At 43.1% G+C, this 20,322-nt stretch overlaps 1 protein-coding gene across 4 annotated transcripts in view; it reads right to left on the reverse strand.

Annotated features, from left to right (window-relative positions):
• PLXNB1 (plexin B1) overlaps positions 1–20,322 on the reverse strand; it is a 344,778-nt gene that overhangs the window by 82,033 nt on the left and 242,423 nt on the right. For all 4 annotated transcript variants that reach the window (XM_077451813.1, XM_077451814.1, XM_077451815.1 and 1 more), the window contains 3 exons: positions 6,049–6,177; positions 3,615–3,715; positions 1,627–1,759 (listed from right to left, as the gene is read on the reverse strand). In XM_077451813.1, the coding sequence (XP_077307939.1) occupies positions 1,627–1,759; positions 3,615–3,715; positions 6,049–6,177 (363 nt within the window). The remainder of the gene's footprint in view (positions 1–1,626; positions 1,760–3,614; positions 3,716–6,048; positions 6,178–20,322) is intronic.

Below are 20,322 nucleotides of genomic sequence, written 5' to 3' on the forward strand. Positions count from 1 at the left end.
AGGGGTGAGTGAGCTCACCATCCGTCCCTGTCTGTAACTGAAGTCTCCCCCCTTCTCTCACCTGCCTCTGAGTAAGTACACTAATGCCCTGTACACACGGTCGGAAATTCCGACGGAAAAGGTCCGATGGGATTATATTCTTGGAAAATCCGATCGTGTGTTAGAAGTTCCGACTGAAAAAATTTGAGAGCAGGATCTAAAATTTTCCGACAAAAAAAATCGATCTGACTTTTTCCGATCGTTTGTAGAGAATTTGAACGGACAAAGTGCCACGCATGCTCAGATCAAGTTATGAGACCAAAGCAATTGGCTTCTAGCCTCAACATAATCCCGTCCTAGGCAACGAACGTCACCACGTTCCGAACGATCGGATTTTCCGACAACTTCGTCCTACCGTGTGTATGCAACACAAGTTTCGGACAAAATCCGTCAGAAAAAAATCTGACGGATTTTGTGGTCGGAATGTCCGACGGTGTGTACAGGGCATAAGGCAAATCAGGGTTCTCAGAGCACCCCTTACATCATATTTCCCCTTTACACCAGAGGCCACAGAGTTCCCCCTTATATCAGAGTCCTCTCCGTACATCAGAGTTCTCAGTGTCCCCCCTAAATCAGGGTTCCCAGAGCCTCCCTTATGTCAGAGTCCCCAGAGTTCTCCATTACATCAGAGTCTGTAGAGTCCCCCCTTACAGTGAAAGGGAACTGTGTGAGTTCAGATGTAAAAGGAAAACTCTGTGGACTCTGATATAAAGGGGGACTCTTGTTCTTAACTTCATATGATTAGAAATGTTATTTAATAGTAAAAAAATATGTATAGTTTATACAATAAAAAAAAAAAGAATTGCAGTGCGCCGCTAAAGTGTTCGTGTTTGACGTGAAGAAAAGGTGGCAACCCTATCCAGCACACATCCTTTGATTGACAGCCTCAGCTCTGTTCCTGTGTGCTGTATGGAGGGGGAGGGGGGTGTCCCTTCCCTCCAATCAGCTGTCAATGCTCTCCTCACTGAGCTCTGCAGTGTGTACTGCCAGCTCTTCGCCCCCCTTTTTTGTGAACGCCCAGACAAAGTTTTAAATTCTGCACATTTAAAGTGGTTGTAAACCCTTACAACCAACTTTAACCTACATGTAAGCCTAGATTAAGGCTTACCTGTAGGTCCAAGAAATATCTCCTAAACCTACACGGTTTAGGAGATATTTGCTGAAAGACAGGCACCGCATGCGCCGTAGACAGCGGCGCGCAGGTGCACTGAGCATGCCGCGGTCAACGGCGATATGCAGCGAGACCCACCGAGAAGATGGATGCGGCGGACTACAGGGGACAGCGGTGACTTCGCTGGCTCCTGTGTCAGGTAAGTGACACATAATGGACTACTATGTGATGCATAGTAGTTCATTATGCTTTGCCTTTGCAGGGAATGAAAGAGGAAGTAAAGTCATCAGGGTTTACTTCCTCTTGAACGTAGTAGTGAAGAGAAGACTGCAGATAAACAGATACAACTTATGTAGAAGGATTTGTAATTGCTTGGTAATCTTCAGCTATCCGTAATTCCTGTATATCCTGATTCTGTGACACTTCTATAGCCTGGGATCTCTTGTACTACAACATTCATTGTAAGATGATCTTACATTTCTCTTTTCCTCTTTGCTGATATTTGCTGGTATCAGGAATTGCACCGTCAGACATTGCTGGTTCATATTGTGAGCCCAGAGCCACTGGTTCTTCTCCCCGGAGCGCAGACACTCAAAACGTCGACTACACCTGTGAGAACAGAGGAAACGTTTGCTTAGAATTCAGAGAGAAAGCACCAAAGTCCATCTAGCAAAATGCCTTTTTTTCATTTTTTTTTAAATCCAGTTGGGAAGTTTTCACTTACTGTCCCAGAGACACAACAGGAAGTGAGGGCAAATTTTCTCCTAGACAGTTGTCACCAGGAAAGGTGTCCCCATTGCATGATTCCCTCTCACCTGTTCCAACGATTGTACAATTTTGACAGTGGTCACCACACCGAACTGAGATGGCGAACTTCTCCATTGGGAACATGGACGCCAATAAGAATCCTTGGCTTTAGGTATACACACACACACACACACTATATTTCCAAAAGTATTGTGACACTTTCCTATAAATATAGGGACGCCTGCCTTTACAAGCACATGAACTTTAATGGCATCCCAGTCTTAGTCCGTAGGCTTCAATATTGAGTTGGCCCACTCTTTGCAGCTATAACAGCTTCAGCTCTTCTGGGAAGGCCGTCCACAAGGTTTAGGAGTGTGTCTATGGGAATGTTTGACCATTCTTCCAGAAGCACATTTGTGAGGTCAGGCACTGATGTTGGATGAGAAGGCCTGGCTCACAGTCTCCGCTCTAATTCATCCCAAATGTGTTCTATTGGGTTGACGTCAGGACTCTGGGCAAGCCAGTCAAGTTCCTCCACCCCAAACTCACTCATGCATGTCTCTGTGGACCTTGCTTTGTGCACTGGTCTAAATCATTTGGTGGAGGGGGGATTATGGTGTGGGGTTGTATTTCAGGGGTTGGGCTCGGCTCCTTAGTTCCAGTGAAGGGAACTCTTAAGGCGTCAGCATACCAAGACATTTTGGACAATTTCATGCTCCCAACTTTGTGGGAACAGTTTGGGGATGTCCCCTTCTTGTTCCAACAAGACTGCCCACCAGAGCACAAAGCAAGGTCCATAAAGACACGGATGAGCGAGTTTGGGGTGGAGGAACTTGACTGGTCTGCACAGAGTCCTGACCTCAACACAATAGAATGCCTTTGGGTTGAATTAGAGTGGAGACTGCGAGCCAGGCCTTCTCGTCTACATCAGTGTCTAACCTCACAAATGTGCTTCTGGAAGAATGGTCAAACATTCCCATAGACACACTCCTAAACCTTGTGGACGGCCTTCCCAGAAGAGTTGAAGCTGTTATAGCTGCAAAGGGTGGGTCAACTCAATATTGAACCCTACGGACTAAGACTGGGATGCCATTAAAGTTCATGTGTAAAGGCAGGCGTCCCAATACTTTTGGTAATATAGTGTATATGTATATATATATATATATATATATATATATATATATATATATATATATTAAAAAAACTAGCAGTGTGACTGAGTCTTTATGGTGCACATAATGCGCACGCTGTGATCTGTTATTACAATGCATCGCAGTGCTTTCTTTTTTTAAACTTTATTTAAATCGCACTTCATTGAACTCCTGGGCCTTGTAACAAGCTGGGTTATAATAAAATATATGCCTGCTTCCATTTACTGCAGTGCACACCAGCACAGCACATTGGTATGAACAGGCCCTATACCAGTGATGCTGACCCTTGGCACCCCAGATGTTTTGGAACTACAGTTCCCACTGCAGAGTTCATGAGCATCATGGGAAATGTAGTTCCAAAACATCTGGGGTGCCAAGGGTCAGCATCACTGGCTATATAATGCAAGGCTTTTTTGGTCTATGGGACTATGTTGGACAATACTGCCCAATGCAGAGCAAAGGGGTTGATGGGAAGGAGCCCCTACTAAAACTTTTTGTAGTTTCCTTTTAAAAGAAAGAGCAATAAAAAAAAGGAGTGCTTAAATAAGTAATAGAAGCCCACTTACTTTCCATGCAGAACGCACCATCCGCAGTACGGATCCCGGGCCGCCAGGCACGAGGTGCAGTCAGTGTGTTGGGAACATTCAGAAAGGGGGACTTTGGTTACCTGAAATAAACATGGCGCCGGTCAGTATATGAGATGGATTTTAAAATGTTTTTGGGTTTAAAAAAGATCTTCACATTTTAGGAATGCCTTTAAAGTGGAACTTCAGTCATTTTTTCATCTTTCCATCTATTAAATCTTCTTCTTCTGCCCTTGTTGTTTTAATTTTAGATAGTAAAACATACAGCCCATTTCCTGTTTCTTGTCTTGTAAAAAAGCCTAAGCTTATGACATTGTGCACAGCTCTCTCTCTCAGGCTCATGAGAGTTTTCCAGGAAGGGAGGGGGGGGGTCATAAGAGGGCCAATGAGAGCTGCAGAGCTGGAGGTGTGTGTCTGTATAAATCCAGGAAGTGAACAGGCAGCAGCTTCAGCTGCCTACAGTTAAAATGGCTGCAGCCAGACTCAGTGAAGGGAGATTTCTGCAGCATATTTGGGAAGTACAGAATCACAGTATATATAAAATAATATGCAAAGTGGTTGGAGGGAAGCTTCAGAATGGCAAAGATGTTTCTATTACAAATTATTAGCAGACTGCAGTTCTTCTTTAAAAAGAACCAGGCAAGACTGGGCTGATACAAGAATCGGAATATTCAATATTAAATGGTTAGAATTGTGCAGCCAAGATTAATATTTGCCCCCGTGTTTAGTTTTATGAACTTTAAGGTGGAACTTCAGTCATTTTTTTTCATCTTTCCATCTATTAAATCTTCTGCCCTTGTTGTTTTAACTTTGGATAGTAAAGTTAAAATTTGATGCGATTAAAGCAGATTTGATGCGATTCAAAATGCCTCGGTGGGAGTGCAGGCTGCTTTCACACTGAGGAGTTTTCAAGTGCTTTTGGATTAACAAAGAGCACCTGAAAAGCTGAAGAAAAATGCTTCCTTATAAAACCAATGAATGTGTTCACACTGGGGTGGCACGTTTCCATAGCGGCGCAAAAAATCCTGTTTGCAGCATTTTTGAAGTAAGTTTAGGGAGTTAAAAAAACGCACCTTCCTATTGAAACCAATGGAAAACGTGGCAAAAACACACTCAAGATGCGTTTTTGGTGCGGTTTTTGACTCACATGCACTTTTAAAAACGCACCGCAAACGCGGTAAAATCGTGGCAACTCTATGCTTGCTGTTTTCTACATATTTTTGTGTCGATATTCATGCACACTAGCCACTATTGTTGCCCCTTTTTAACTCATTGTTAAATAAATAAATTTGTATAATTTTATATACTTCTTTTGTTGGATTCTGTATTTTATATATTCAATCACTTGGGCCACTAAAGTCCCGTTAAGGGGGGCGTTTTCTCTATTATCCCTACTATTTGGCATGTGGGCCCACTCCATTGCTCAACCATACCACAACTCTTTTTGAATTGTAAACATTCATTGGATGGATGTCACACATTTGTGCAGGCTCGACTCATTTTCCAGTGTTTTTCCTAATAGATTAATCCCTATGCTCATCAGCTCCATCTAGTGAGCAAAATGTGGTATATTTTCTGAGCATTTCAGATATTTATATTGCATTTTGGCCACTAGATGGCGATGGCGCTCATAGGAATGAATCTACAACTGAAAACAGGTGGAAATGAGCCTGCACAAATGTATCATTGTCTTTCATAAGCAGAACAGCACAATTAACAATCATGTAGGTTGGAATATTCAGAATCATACAGAAGCCCAGGCAGGTATAAAAAGACATAAATATTGCAGTCCTGCAGTCATTGCTCTCTTAAAGCGGGAGTCCGCCGTTTTTTTTTTTTAAAGCTGCTGACTTTTAAAATAAGGACACTTACCCGCCCAGCGCGCCCGCGATGTCGGCACCCGAAGCCGATCTCTCGATCGTCACTCGGGTGCTGCCGCCGCCATCTTGGGTATGGGAGTCAGGAAGTGGAGCCTTTCGGCTTCATTTCCCGGTTCCCTACTGCGCATGCGCAAATCGCGCTGCGCAATAAGGATGGAGCCGCTGCCTCTGGGATCTGTGTGTTTCCCAGCAGGCAGCGGGGGACTTTCGGAAAGGGGCGTAGATCTACGCCCCTTTCCGCAGAGAGCTATCCCGGAAGTGGGTGCAGTTACCTGGATTATCCAGGTAACTGCACCCCCCTTCCCCCTGAAAGGTGCCGATCGTGGCGCCGGAGGGGGGGGAGGATTCCAATGAGCGGAAGGTCCACTTTAGGGTGGACCTCCGCTTTAATCATCATTAAGATCTCTTAATATTTTCTAGGCGCCTGAATTTGACTTGGTGTCAGTCCAATGCAGCCCCTGTACAGCAGAACTCAGACTGGGAGAAGAAGAATTAGCACTATATAATTCAGATGAACAGACTATGCTTTTCCTTACCGTGGACGGAGTCATGACATACAGGTTCTTCTGAGGCAGGTCGAAGAGCAGGTCAGCCGAAACAGCTGAGTTTAACTGAGTTGGAATTGCGGCGTACTGCTCTGCATCATTACTGTCTCCGATATACACCTGAAAATAAAACATAGGTTTCACATATAACCAACTTTGTTCAAGAAACGTCCTTCCAGCTGTGCATCAACCACTTCTGATGTCAGCGCAGCATCCATTATATGTACAATAAAATACTTGTTGATCCTGCCAGAAATCCTGTGAGCTGATAGCATTCTGGGCACTCTACCTTTGCTGGCTGTGATCAGTTAGCATTGTTTCCAGTGATCTCTGTGAGCTACAGAACAGTGTTCTAAAGTATTACTACATTGTGTAAAAAGGCTTCTTGGTGATCCTGTCATCTCTGGTCTTCCCCTTCTTCCACTGTCCCCATTCCATCTCTTGATAGTACAGAGTCTTGGGGACAAGCTGCACATGCTCAGTTTGGTGTGTATTGTTAGATTTTTTTTTTTATTGGGAGTGTGCATGTGATCAGCACAGGGCCAATCAGCACTGTCCAGACAGAGGGTCAGGGGTGCTGCATCTGCATAGGGCCGGCAGGGGAGAATGAACATTCCCGGTATGAGCTTTAACCAGACACTGATAGAAGTCACAAGACTGCTATAGACTGCTGATGAGAAAAAGTATTTAGCAGTTTATAGTTACTAAAATAATTACATGTTCTGTGTACTGTGGGAGACCAGATATAGTGAATGCTCCTGGGTTTAGTAACACTTTAAGCATTCACACAGCTCTCACAGATAATCACCATAATACTTTACATTGTAGCAAAGTGTCATTTCTTCTGTGATGTCACATGAAAAGATATAATAAAATATTTACAAAAAGGTGAGCGGTGTGCTCACTTTTGTGAGATACTGTATATATATATATAGATGTGATTCACACTATATATATATATATATATATATATGTGTGTGTGTGTGTGTATATATATCTATATATGTATATATATATATATATATATATATATATATATATATATATGTGTGTGTGTGTGTGTATATATATATATATATATGTGTGTGTGTGTGTGTATATATATATATATATATATATATTAGGGATGCACCTATACCATTTTTTTTACGAGTATCGATACTTTTTTTTTTAGTACTCGCCGATACCAATTACCGATACCTACCGCCACTGTTTTGTTTTCACTTCAGCTGTCAGCAATGGTACAAAGCATTGAAAAGTTATTTACAAATGAAATAAATAGATTCTTGTTTTTAATTTTGCAATTTTTCAGTGTGAAATGTGTAAATATATGTTAATATATATGTGCAAAAATATTAACTAACAAATTAAATAAAAAAAAGTTTTAATTGTTTATCGTTTATAAAAATAGACGTAAACAAAAAAAAAAAAAACTGTAAAAATAATAATTAAATGGAGGAGAATAGGGAGTTAATTAAGGCTGATTAGAGTAAATTAGGGGTTAATAAGGGGGGTTAAACATAGGAACATTTGTTCATCCCTTTGATCTGCAGATGAAGAAACAGAAATATACAAAAAGAAACAATGTTTCTTTTTATTGTAGTGTTTCAGTGTAATGTTGTTAATAAACATTGCCAGCTGTTTTTTTTTTTTTTTTTGTCACAGCTACCGGACTTCTTTAACACTTCAATTGTCAACAGGAGAGCCCCACTGACAGCTCAAAGAACCGAGCCTGGAAGTAACGGTTTCAGGTATCGGTGCATTTGCATGAGTACCGATACTTGTGCAAACACTCAGTATTGGCACCAATACCAATACTAGTATCGGTGCGCCCCTAATATATATATTAGAGCTGTTACTGATTACAATTTTCATGTTTGATTAATTGATTTGTTTTTAAAAATCGATTAATCAACTAATTTTGATTAATTATAACGCACATACAGATCCAACTACTTTTAGCTGATCTCCTTGCATTGCAACTCTGCATTAGTCAGTGGTAAATGTGGCATACACTGTATACAATGTAACTCAATCAAACTATATGCAATCAGCGCAAAAAATCAAAACAAAACAAATAAATTCAAATACACCCCTCTTATGCAAGCTGGACACTAAAGAATTTTCACAGAATTCAAATAGCAATGGTAAATATGGATATAAGTGCAGCACAAAAACAATTAATAAAATAAATAATAACAACAGAACAAATAATAATAAATCTGAAGGCAATTAGAGAGATGAAATAGCAATCCAGAGAGACAATAAACAGCCAGATTCACAAGTTATTCCACCAGTGCTGAAACAGTCCACAGTAGCGTGACAATCCCTCCACCTCCGGTCTAACTAACCACTCTCACCTTATGGCATGGACCCCTGTGCAAACAGGTGGTCATGCAAGCAGGTATCAAAAGGGATAACACGGACCATAAACTTCTCTCACGTCTCACGTCTTAGATCTCAGCAAGGACGCCAGGTCATGGGTAGAAAGAAAAGATCTAAGTGCTCACCGCTTAAGTAAAAATTTAATTTTTGTGTTCCAACACAAACTACTCACATAAAGATGATAAAAACACAGCATGTAAAGCCGACAATTGTGTTAGTTCCGTAGGGCAGCAGCGGGTGACGCCATGCGTAGCTCCTCCCCTGTACGAATTACGTTCAATCAGAACTTCCTCAGCGGGGCGGGGCTACGGCGTCACCCTACAGTCTATTTAAATAGCACCGTTGTTATGACAACGGCCAAAGCTGGACATAGCGGGGCATGGCTAGGACGCCACACGTCAATCAAAAGCAATCGCCGCCGTCATGGCAACAGCAGAAGCCGATCCACGTGGCAAAAATATCACAGCTTATCAGCCTCTAAGGACAACAATGTTAAAAATGGAGGTTATCAAATTTGCCTACCCTTAGCTCACTGAATGATCCCAGTTAACCACATCCATATTTACCATCACTGTCCTGGCTGTCCGGTGACGTCACAGATATCAACGTCACCAGACTCCTCCCCCCTTCCCTTCGTTAGCAGACGGAGGCACTTGAGGAAGGGGGGAGGAGTCCGGTGACGTTGATGTCCGTGACGTCATCGGACTCCTCCCCCCTTCCCTTCGTTAGCAGACGGAGGCACTTGAGGAAGGAGGAGGAGTCCGGTGATGTCGATGTCCGTGATCTCATTGGACTTCTCCCCCCTTCCCTTCATTAGCAGACGGAGGCACTTGAGGAAGGAGGAGGAGTCCGGTGACGTTGATATCCGTGATGTCATCGGACTCCTCCCCCTTCCCTTCTTTAGCAGACAGAGGCACTTGGGGAAGGGGGGAGGTGTCCGGTGACGTCGATGTCCGTGACGTCAACGGATCTCCGACGGAACTCCCTGAAGACCCGGAAGCCGGCAGAGAGGTGAGTACCAATCAAAAGAATTTTTATCGATCAAAAAAATAAACGATTAATCGAGGAATTCATTGTTAATTTCCGCAGCCCTAATATATATGTATTAGTTTATTTTATATTGTAATATATCATATTTACTATAATACTATAATAAATGTAATATTTCTATAAAAGATAATCACTTCCTAGCGAAAACAAGTAAAGCTACAGAAAAAGGCATTTAGAGAACAGGTTCGCTTTAATAAATGACGGCATGTGAAAGTTTTGCAGCACGATCCGATAACAAAAATATCAGTCTGCGGTTTACGAACTACCCTTCGCTTCCCTCGCCATCCTTCAGCTCGCTGCTCCCTGTTAACCTGGATCGAAGTAACAAACAATCCATCTTCGAAATAGATGCAACAAGCCCTGTTCTGAGCAGCTAGTCACGACCTTGAGTTGGACCTTCAGTCCTGTGGTGCACCTCCAGATGGCGCTGCTGCTACATTTAAAAAAAAAACCCCACCATTGGTATTTTATCAAATTAGAACACGTCTTTCCAACACCGGCACAGCCACCGTGCTCAGAATGGCTAAGGACCTGCTAGCTCTCTAGCAATTAACTCATAACCCAGAGTGCTGTCCTACACAAGCCTCTATTGTATACCCCAGGAAAAGGATAAATGGACGGGGCTGGCCGGCAATATTTCAAACCAAATAAAACGATTCCGCGGCTTCTGTACAAATTTAATCGACAACATACCTGAGGAGCCGTTTCCCAATGCCGGAGTGGCAATTATTCCCATGCCAGGCGCTGGGAACAAACAGGCGGCGAGTTTGGGTAATTGGGCACCCTGCAATTTCTTAACTTTTTACCTGGCGTCCCTTTTATTTAATCCTTAAAGTCTTGGCAGAAATACAACATTTAGTAATAAGTACAGCTGGTAACCCGTGTCTGCTTCCTGCAGTTTGTATGAGCTGCTGGAGAAAAAAAAAATTCAGGCTCCAAGAAAGAAAACCAACTGCAATGTGCGTCTGTGGTTATTGGCAGAATTTTGTTATTTTTAATGCTGCGTGGTGCAGTGCGCAAACTAACGGCAGGTGTAAAAAAAGTGCACAGGGTGTACACATGGTCCTCCATTGAAGAGAATGGACCCTGGCCCTGATCCCCCTCCAGGTGCAAGACTCAGGACAGGGGTACTCGTGCTCTACCCAGTCAAAAAAAAGTTTTCCCGGAAGACCTGCTGAAGCATGGTCTACCCAAGTACTGCAAAATCACACACCCGATGTGGGTGGCGAACTCACAACCCTGAAATTGAAGGATATGTAACATTTCAAATTCCTGACATGTGACTGCTGTTTCATGTACTTGTATGAAAAAATATCCTGTTCTCTTTGTATTGCTTCCTTTGTGTGAAATCCCTGGTGATCCTGCTTTCCTTTTTTTTTTTTTAAACCCCTTTCAAACTGGGGTGCTTTTCAGGCGTTTTAGAGCTAAAAATAACGCCTAGAAAGTGCCTATCAAGCCACCCCAGTGTGAAAGCCAGCGTGCTTTCACAATGGGGTGGTGCACTTGCACAACGGGAAAAAAGTCCTGCAAGCAGCATCTTTGGGGCGGTGCGGGAGCGCTGTATACACCGCTCCCAAAACACCCTGCCCATAAAGCTACTTTCACACTGGGGCGGGCGGGCATCGGCGGTAAAGCGGCGCTATTTTTAACGCCCGCATCGCCCCAGTGTGAAGGGGCCTAGCAGTCTCATGTTCTCCCAACTGAGCTAGCCAGGCCACATCACAACCTATACTGCCAGGCCACATCCCAACCTATACTGCCAGGCCACATCCCAACCTATACTGCCAGGCCACATCCCAAACTATACTGTAGCCAAAACACACAATGCAGTTTGATAGTCCCCTCTACTCATAAGTACTTAGCCCTCTTTCACATTGAAATGAAATCTCAAATTGTAATTTCAAAGCCGCATGTCAGTGCGACTTCAGGTACGATGTGGAAAAAATGTGTGCAGCTTCATGCACAGATGTCTCTCCATGTCGCACCTGAAATCACCAAAAGTAGGGCAGGAACTACTTTTTCGAATCGATGTAGCACTTCAAAGTCAACGTCGCAATGATTTGAACAGTGCCATTGCCAACAAGAAAGTGCGACTTGTCATGTGTTTTATACTGTCAAATTTGAACTGGGGCTAAGGGTCCATTGACATTGTGGTGCGTTAGCACTTGCACGTTAATTTGCATTGTGGTAAAGAAGCCTATTCAACATCTAAAACACATTTTTTGTGTTTTCGGGTGCCGTAAGACAGGTCCATTAAGAACATATGTTGGGGTGCAAATGGACCAACCAGAAGACTGCTGTATTTAAGGCTGAACTGCATTTTTCCCTTCAGTCTTGCACAGTTGTACGGACTTCTCTCTTGTGTTTAAACTGCTCTCTCTGATTTCACCGCACACTGTGAGCTTCATCATCTAGCCCTTTACTGCCCAGCCTGACTGTCCCTGGCCTTTTGCTTTCATTCATTGGATTTTAGTTGTTTTAATCATGGAGGCTCAGCATCACATATGGGTGTTACCCAGGGTGGCATGCATGCCAATACAGCCCACCTAGGAACACCCACTTCTCCAGACTGACACTCATCCATCAAGGCATTATGGATACTTGCACAACTCCCCCCAAGAGCCATCCTACTGCTTGCATCAGGACTGAAGACTTGTGAGGAACACGCTGTGAAGGTTTCAGGAAACTATGTACTGTACAGCACCCTGCCAAACCCTCCTACCAGCCATGATTTTTCTGGTTTGCATTAAGAAGCACAGAGACCTAGTGATGATGTCATAGGTGATAAAATAAGTTATGAAATTAAAATGGAAACAATATACCATATAAAAAATGGATTTACATGTTATTGAGTGTGGGGTGGAGGAACCAAGATAGCCAAAATATAAGCACATTAAACTTCAACTTTATGGTATTTATTTAGGAATTTGTTAAAAAAAAAAAAAAAATAGATGTTGGGGGAAGGGTTGTTTGGGGAGATGGGGGGCTGTTCGTTGGGGTTGAACCACATGCAAAAAAACACGTCTCATGATCTACTTTAGCATCTCTCCTCCAAACAAGTAAAGTTAGAGTTCCTTCTTCCTACAATCAAGTCATAGGACTGTTGACAAGTCTGGTAATTTTCCTGCTACACCTGTAGAATCCAGAAAGCCACACTGAACATATATCTAGGTGATGTGATAAGGGGGTGTTTAGCTCAAGGGTAGGTGCGTTTTAAGTGAGTCCACATCGACAAAGAACTATATTTAAGGGCTTGGTAGCCCACTTTTGCTAAAAGAAATATAAAATTAGTTAACTTGCCTACACATGGGTTTCAGCTTCACAAAAAACATTATTAACCAAAAATGCTGCCACCTTGCTCTTCAGTCAGCAGCACCATTACTCACTCTTGTCTCCCCAACCTTGGGCTATACTGGTGTGCATGGCTGAGAGGATGACTCTTTGGGAGGTGGTCAGTCCAGAGGAGCTTGCAGTGCCTGAAACTGCTAAAAATTGGTGCAGGTGGCATCCAGCAGCAAAAGCCATGCCTTAAAAAGAAAGTGACAACAGTTGTCCTTGGCAACAAATGTTTAAGGGTGCCTCATGAAAGGGGATGTCGCTGCTAGAATTTGAAGTTGCTATGGACTGATACATTCGGCACATGGCAGCATTTACCCTAGCTGACAGGGAAGTGTGTGCTGTCACTCCAAGCAACAGTGCTACAATCTGAGGAAATGACACCACCTGAGGGTCCGGTGGTGTTTGAGACAAAGGAGGAATGGCTCAAGCAGAACCAGGCTACAGTACAAAAGGCTGAGATTGTGGGATCCAACTACATGCAACCCGTGAGGCCTTCTGAGAGGATAGAGGATTAACTGGCAGGATGGGAAAGAGTTGCAATAAAGAGGGTTCAACAGCCAGTATCCTGCGTGAAGTATAACCAACTGCTTGAGAAATGCAAGTCTGTAGTTACACCTAGCAACTGGGATCCTGTTTTGCCCGCATCCTCCACCACTTGTTATATGGGAGTGTTTAGCTTAGTGGTAGATGAGTTTTTACAATGAGGCCAGGAATGGGGCCTGAGCAGTAGTATGGCAAGCACACACTGAGCAAGTCCGAGGAGTCCAAGGTCGGGGAGACTAGAGCGAGCAACGGTGCTATTGACTGAAGAGCCAAGTGGCTCTGCATTTTGGTTAATACTGTTTTATGTGAAGCTGCAACCCCTGAATGGGCCAGTTAATGAACTTTGTTTTTCTTTTAACAAAAGTGGGCTACAAAGCTCTTAAATATAACTCCCGTGTGATGTGGACTCACTGTACAAAACAAATCTACACTTTATCTAACCACCCCCATATCACAGTGAACATTACAATAACAACCCAAAATATATTCTCACTGATAATGCTTTCCCTTTAAACATAGACATTAATTGCCTAAAACGATGCCTTCTTTTTTTACCCGCCAACACACCCACCTTGTAAGACAAAACAAAAATGTAATATTGGGTGTTCAGACTTGTCCTTAATGATGTCATTCGGCTCCGAGAATTAGATGAAGTTACATATAATTATGTTGGAATAATTTACAAGCCTATAGTGGAATTAATAGGAATTTAAAAGACACATATATTAGCTTTTTACCCATTTATCCAACATGGCTGAACCTTCTTAAGAATGATTATCTTCTGTTCTATCCACAAACTGATCATAAACAATGCTCAATGAAGGAATTCTAAGATCTATCCAATATTTCACTTGCAGTTGAACTGAAGGAGTTGAAGAGTAGGGCCATCCAAAACTGATTTCAGTGTTTGATGGATGGTGAAGAGTTAAACCAACCAATAGATTCTTCTGTCTCAGAGAGATTCCATTGGTGAGACCTTTGATGAGTTTCTGGCTCACAACACCTTCTTCCACCATCCCTGCTGGGTTATTTATTCATTTTATAATACTAAGAAAGTAACAGAAGAAGCTGGAACACCTAAAACTCCAAGGTGGGCAGGAGCAGAGTTGGGAAATATGGTGGGGTCCCTTGACTATTGGGGTATAAAATCACGCAACATAGTGGCTTAGTAGTTAGCCCTTCTGACCCAATAGTCAGGGACCCCACCATAACCCCCAACCCTGCTTCTGTCTACCTGGGAGTTTTAGGTGTTGTGGTCCAACTTTGTGTGTTCCTTGAAGAACCAGGGTCTCTGGCTCGAATCCAGGTCAGGACACTATCTGCCGCTTGCATGGACTTCCTTAGGGTACTCTGGCTTCCTTCTACATTCCAAAAACATCCTGGTGAATTAACTGGCTCCTGTTGGCCCTGGCATGTGTATTTGTGTGATGTTTCAGATAGGGACCTTAGATTGCAAGCTCCTTCAGGGCAGAGCCTAATGTGAATGTAAAAATTTGTGAAGTGCTGTGTGCATCTATGAATGAGATGCCACTTTAGCATGCCGTACCCTTAAGCAACCTGTACTCCACCTTCCCTGTGCTATCACCCACTGCCTCCTTGAAATATAAACACACTAATAACATTTACCCCACCCCCACCTGACGTACTCGGGCTGTTGATTGGCTGTTTCACCACTGAGTGTTGTATTGTGGTTATTCCAGATATTCCAGGCTAGTGGTGTTTAGGGTGGCTGGGGAGTGCAGGAAAAAAATGGGAAATGATCCGTATTATGTCTCCTTTAGGGCAAGCCTCTTACATTGCATAATACAGCCAAAGTAAATGCCCATTTAAAAACATTTACATTTTAATGCACATGTTCCAACCAGCTAAAATGCATATTCCATGGTTCCTTATAATAAAGTCTATGGGGTTGATTTACTAAAGGCAAATAAATTGTGCATTTTGCTCCAGGGCTTAGTAAATGAGGTAAAGCTTCACTTTGCAAAGAATACCCAATCACGTGCAAGGAAAATAAAAACAAAACAAAAAAACAGCATTTTTGATTTCACACAATTGGATGATGGAAGTCAGCATTTATCAAGTTCTGGAGCAACTGCTCTTGCAAAGTGCACAGTCTATTTGCCTTTAGTAAATCAACCCCAGTGTCTGCTCCAATCGGCAGTGCATTTTGAAAATGATGGCATTTTTTTTCTGCATTTTAGTGCATTTAGAAGCCCAAGGAGGTCAATGGCAGTACAATTGAACGCATATGACATTTTGATGCATTCGCAACAGGTATTAATGTGGCAGTCGATGGCTGTTAACCCTATTCGCTCCAAATTCCTTATTCAACAATGCATTGAAAGTGTGCATCAAAAAAGCATCAAGGCACAAAGGAAATGCATGTTTACGCATCTCTATGCGCTTCTACTCACAGACTTAAAGCGCTTATATACCTGCACATCTAAAAGAAAAAAAAACCCTGCAAGGCAAAGGCATAATGAGCTAGTATGCAGTGCATACTAGCTCATTATGAAATACTCACCTTAGATCGAAGCCCCTGTATCGCAGCCTGGCCCACGCCGAGGGAGCTGACATCTTGCCCTCTGCGTTTCTTCCGGGTTTGCGGCTCCAGGGCTGTGAGCGCCTGGAACCGCGATGACGTCACTCCTGCGCATGCAAATTCTTCTTCCCGGCAAGGTCCGGCAGCGTCTGCCAGACCTTCAGCTGGCAATCAGAGCGCATACGCAGTTGTCGTAATTGGCTGCATGCAAAGGGAATATCTCCTAAACCATACAGGCTTAGGAGATATTCATTTTACCTACAGATAAGCCTTATTATAGACCTACCTGTAAGTAAAAATGAGAAATTCGGGTACACAACCACTTTAAATAGGCCCATATCGTGCTATTCAATAAGCAAATTTTTGTTTTAGAACTGTAAAGTTATTCCTCTACTGCTCTGTATGCCGCTATGCCGCTGTGCCGCCATCCTCAGACTGAGCCCTGTGGACCCCCTCCTCCTCCTTCTCCTCCTCTCACCACCCGTGTGAACAGGAAATTGTCATAATATAATTTGATTCAGGTGAACAGGCTGCAGGAATTTGCTTGAGAACAAATTAGCTGCTTACGGCCACAAGGTCGGCCACAGGCTGGAAAACAACAACGTCATTAACAAAGATCACGGGTCACCCCCCCTCTCTGGAAGCCAGGATTAACATTTTGTTTTCCTTGTTATAAAAATCAGATTTAGACGAGTAGAGCGTACCGTGCACCATAAAAATTACTGGCTCTTGGCTTACGGGTAAGCTCACCTTTTCATGAAAAATGAGGAGGTGAACTAACCCCAAATATCCTGCCTACCCCTCCGCATCCTGCTGCCCATGCACCATGCTGCCAATATATTGGTCCATACACCATAATACACAGCCCCGGCGAGAGTATCCGCCATAGCCAGCACACAACTGGGAGTAGGTTGCCCTGGAGCTGACGGTGGAGACCAAGACGAGCATCATAATATATCATAATATACTCTCCAATGACGATTACTGCATGGTGGGAGCCTTTGCTCCGTTACCTGGGGTCCCTGTATGTGCAGTTTTGGGCTCATTTCCTCGCGGTCCTCCTGGTTACATCTGGTAAATGTCTGCGCCTCCCTCTCTGGGAGACAACTGATCACTTACTCATCAGTTATATGCAATATTTGGTTTCTTTAATTTTAACTACTACTACCCATTTGACATAAAACCTCTGAAGAAGGACTATAATTAGCCTGAAACATGTAAGGTGTCTATGCCAGTATGTACGACAGCTAGCCCACCAGTATCTATGGGCAGTATGTGCCAGACATATGGAATGTACTATTTTGGGTATTATGTATCATGATCTTCTATTCACAATCGCATTAAAGTGACACTAATGGTTCGAATATTTAAAAAAAAAATAACAAACATGTCATACTTACCTCCACTGTGCAGCTCGTTTTGCACAGAGTGGCCCCCAATCCTCGTCTTCTGGGGTCCCTCGGTAGTTGTCTCCGCTCCTCCCCGCTTCTGATAACCCCCTCTGGGATGCGCTCTCCCAAGGGGGTCACCTTGCGGCGCGCTCCTGAGTCCTTTATTCGCCGTCCATAGCCGCTGACTACAGGACTCAGCCCCGCCCCCTCGGCCCTTGCGTCATTGGAGTTAATTGACAGCAGCGCAAGCCAATGGCTGTGCTGCTATCAATCTATTCAATGAAAAGCCGAGAAGAGCTGAGAAGACCGAGCAAAGGAAGAGCGCGTTCGTGACGCAGGACTTTCCAGGGCTCAGGTAAGTAAAATGGGGGGGGGGGGCTGGGGGGCCAGTGATTGTAAGTTGCATTCACCTTAATGCATAGCATGCATTAAGGTGAAAAAACATGAACCTTTACAACCCCTGTAATACTATATGATGTTCATTGTTGATTTGTACTATTTTATCATGTTATAATATTATAAAATATATATATATATATACTTTTGCCTACATTTTGGTCTGCCTGTCAAAAAATTCATGAGGGGTTTTACCGTGCTATATGCACCAGGTGTTCTTTGTTAGAGTATCCGTCATAATGCTCATCATGGCAAGCGCTTACTGGTCAGTTCAATCACGTAATCACACTGATCAATCAGAAATGCTGGTTTGTTTTGGGACACCTTACTAGAAGGAGCCTCAGACACTCTTCTCATTGGTCAGCACGGTCACATTTACCATTATCACCAAGGTTGTAAGTGAAAGAATATCAAAAATTTTGGGTTGTCACCAGAATAGGAATAGAAAGGGAATCTTCCAATAGGAACACTAGTTCTGGCGCAACCAGGGATTTCCTCTCACTTCCTGTTTTAGCTATAGGACAGGAACTGAAAAGAGATCTCCCCAACGGGATACCAATGACAAAAAAAAAAAAAAACAATCTGACAGGGGTTATAACTAGTGGTGCACCAAAATGAAAATTCTAGGCCAAAACCGAACCCGTGAATTGAGGATGCACAAAACTGAAATGAACAGTTTTAAAAAAAATGATAGAACTGTATTATTTTCGACTTTTTAATTACTATCATGAATTTTAATGAATATGAACTTATTTTTGCCCATTATCGTCACATTTTAGGCAGCCATTATCGGCGCTTTTTTTTCTGTCGGCAAAACGCTGATAACCCTATTTTTGGCCGATAATTTTCAGAGGACGATATATCGGTAAATCTCTAGTTATAACCCTCCCTTATGCTATCCAACATGCATTAAAAAAGGATTTGCGTTTAGTTCTACCTTAAAGGAGAAGTATGGGTTTGGGGTTTTTCCCTAATCATACTTACCTAAAAGGATGCAGCATATGTCCCCCACCCCTCTTTCCTGAGAACCGAGCCACTAAACACCGCCGATGGCACGGTTCTCTCTACTCCCCGAGAGGAGAGCTCATGACTGTCAATCAGCAGCTCTCTTGCTTTGCTCCTCCATGCTCACTGGAGCGCTGAGCTGTGGAGGAGCAGAGAGCGGCTGTCTCAGCGGCTCCCTGAGAGACTGAGACAGCCATCACTCCAGGCCCCTGGTGGATCCAATCTTCAGAAGTCGGGATGAAGCAGTGCCTAGACTGAACTTGGTGATGTCAGCAGAGAGCGGACTTCAGACTCTCTGCTAAAAAACAGGTCACAAGAGTGCAAAATGAATTGCACTCCTGTGACCCATAGGAGAAGGCCAGCCAAACGAGCCCAGGCTGGACTTCTCCTTTAATCTACATTTATAGAGGTTTATTTACTAAAGGCAAATAGACTGTGAACTTTGCAAAGTCACATTGCCCTCTGCATGTGCAGTTGCTCCAGAGCTTAGTAAATTGGGTAAAGTTTCACTTTGCAATGAATACCCAATCACGTGCAAGAAAAATAAAAACAAAAACAGCATTTTTGCTTGCACGTGATTGGATGATGGAAGTCGTTAGAGCTTCTGCTCATTTACTAAGCTCTGTCTGGAGCAACTGCACTTGCAAAGTGCACAGTCTTTTTGCCTTGAGTAAATCAATCCCAAGGCTGGCCATTAAGGAGCTCTTCCACATACGCCAGATCGTATATTTAAATACATTTCAGCTGACTATCATTATACAGTTTGTGGTGGAAGCAGAGGGGTCCAGGCTGTATATAAGGTTTATATTCTGATCTCCCGCTGCCATTTGCAATAAATCTCCAATGGTATGTCACAGTATAGTCAGAGATCCCCTCCCCTCCTCCTGACCACAGTTGGGCTTATTAAATTAAATTAAATTAAAGCTGTCCTCAAATGTCATCATATATCTGTAATCTATGGCAAAGCCTATCTAAAAAAAATGAATGTAATATATATATATATATATATATATATATATATTAGGGCTGTGGAAATTAAAGATTAATTCCTCGCTCGCTTAATTAGATTATTTTTTTTGATCGATCAAAATTCTTTTGATCTGTACTCACCTCTCCGCCGGCTTACGGGTCTTCAGGGAGTTCTGTCTGAGATCCGGTGACATCACGGACATCAACGTCACTGGACTCCTCCCCCTTCCCCAAGTGCCTCCGTCTGCTAACGAAGGGAAGGGGGGAGGAGTCCGGTGAAGTTGAAGTTCTGATTAAAAGTAATGCGTACGGGGAGGAGCTATGCATGACGTCACCCGCTGCTGCCCTATGGAACTAACACGAATGTGGGCTTTACATGCTGTGTTTTTATCATCTTTATGTGAGTAGTTTGTGTTTGAACACAAAAATTAAACCTTATACTTAAGCGGTGAGCACTTAGATCTTTTCTTTCTACCCATAACCTGGCGTCCTTGCTGAGATCTAAGGAGACGTGAGAAAAGTTTATAGTCCGTGTTAACCCTTTTGATACCCACTTGCTTGACCACCTGTTTGCAGAGGGGTCCATGCCATAAGGTGAGAGTGATTAGTTAGACCGGAGGTGGAGGGATTGTCACACTACTGTGG

Source organism: Lithobates pipiens, unplaced genomic scaffold (assembly GCF_037356315.1).
Source record: "Lithobates pipiens isolate NorthernLeopardFrog02 unplaced genomic scaffold, aLitPip1_a1.2 Scaffold_23, whole genome shotgun sequence".
Taxonomy (NCBI): Eukaryota; Metazoa; Chordata; class Amphibia; order Anura; family Ranidae; genus Lithobates; species Lithobates pipiens.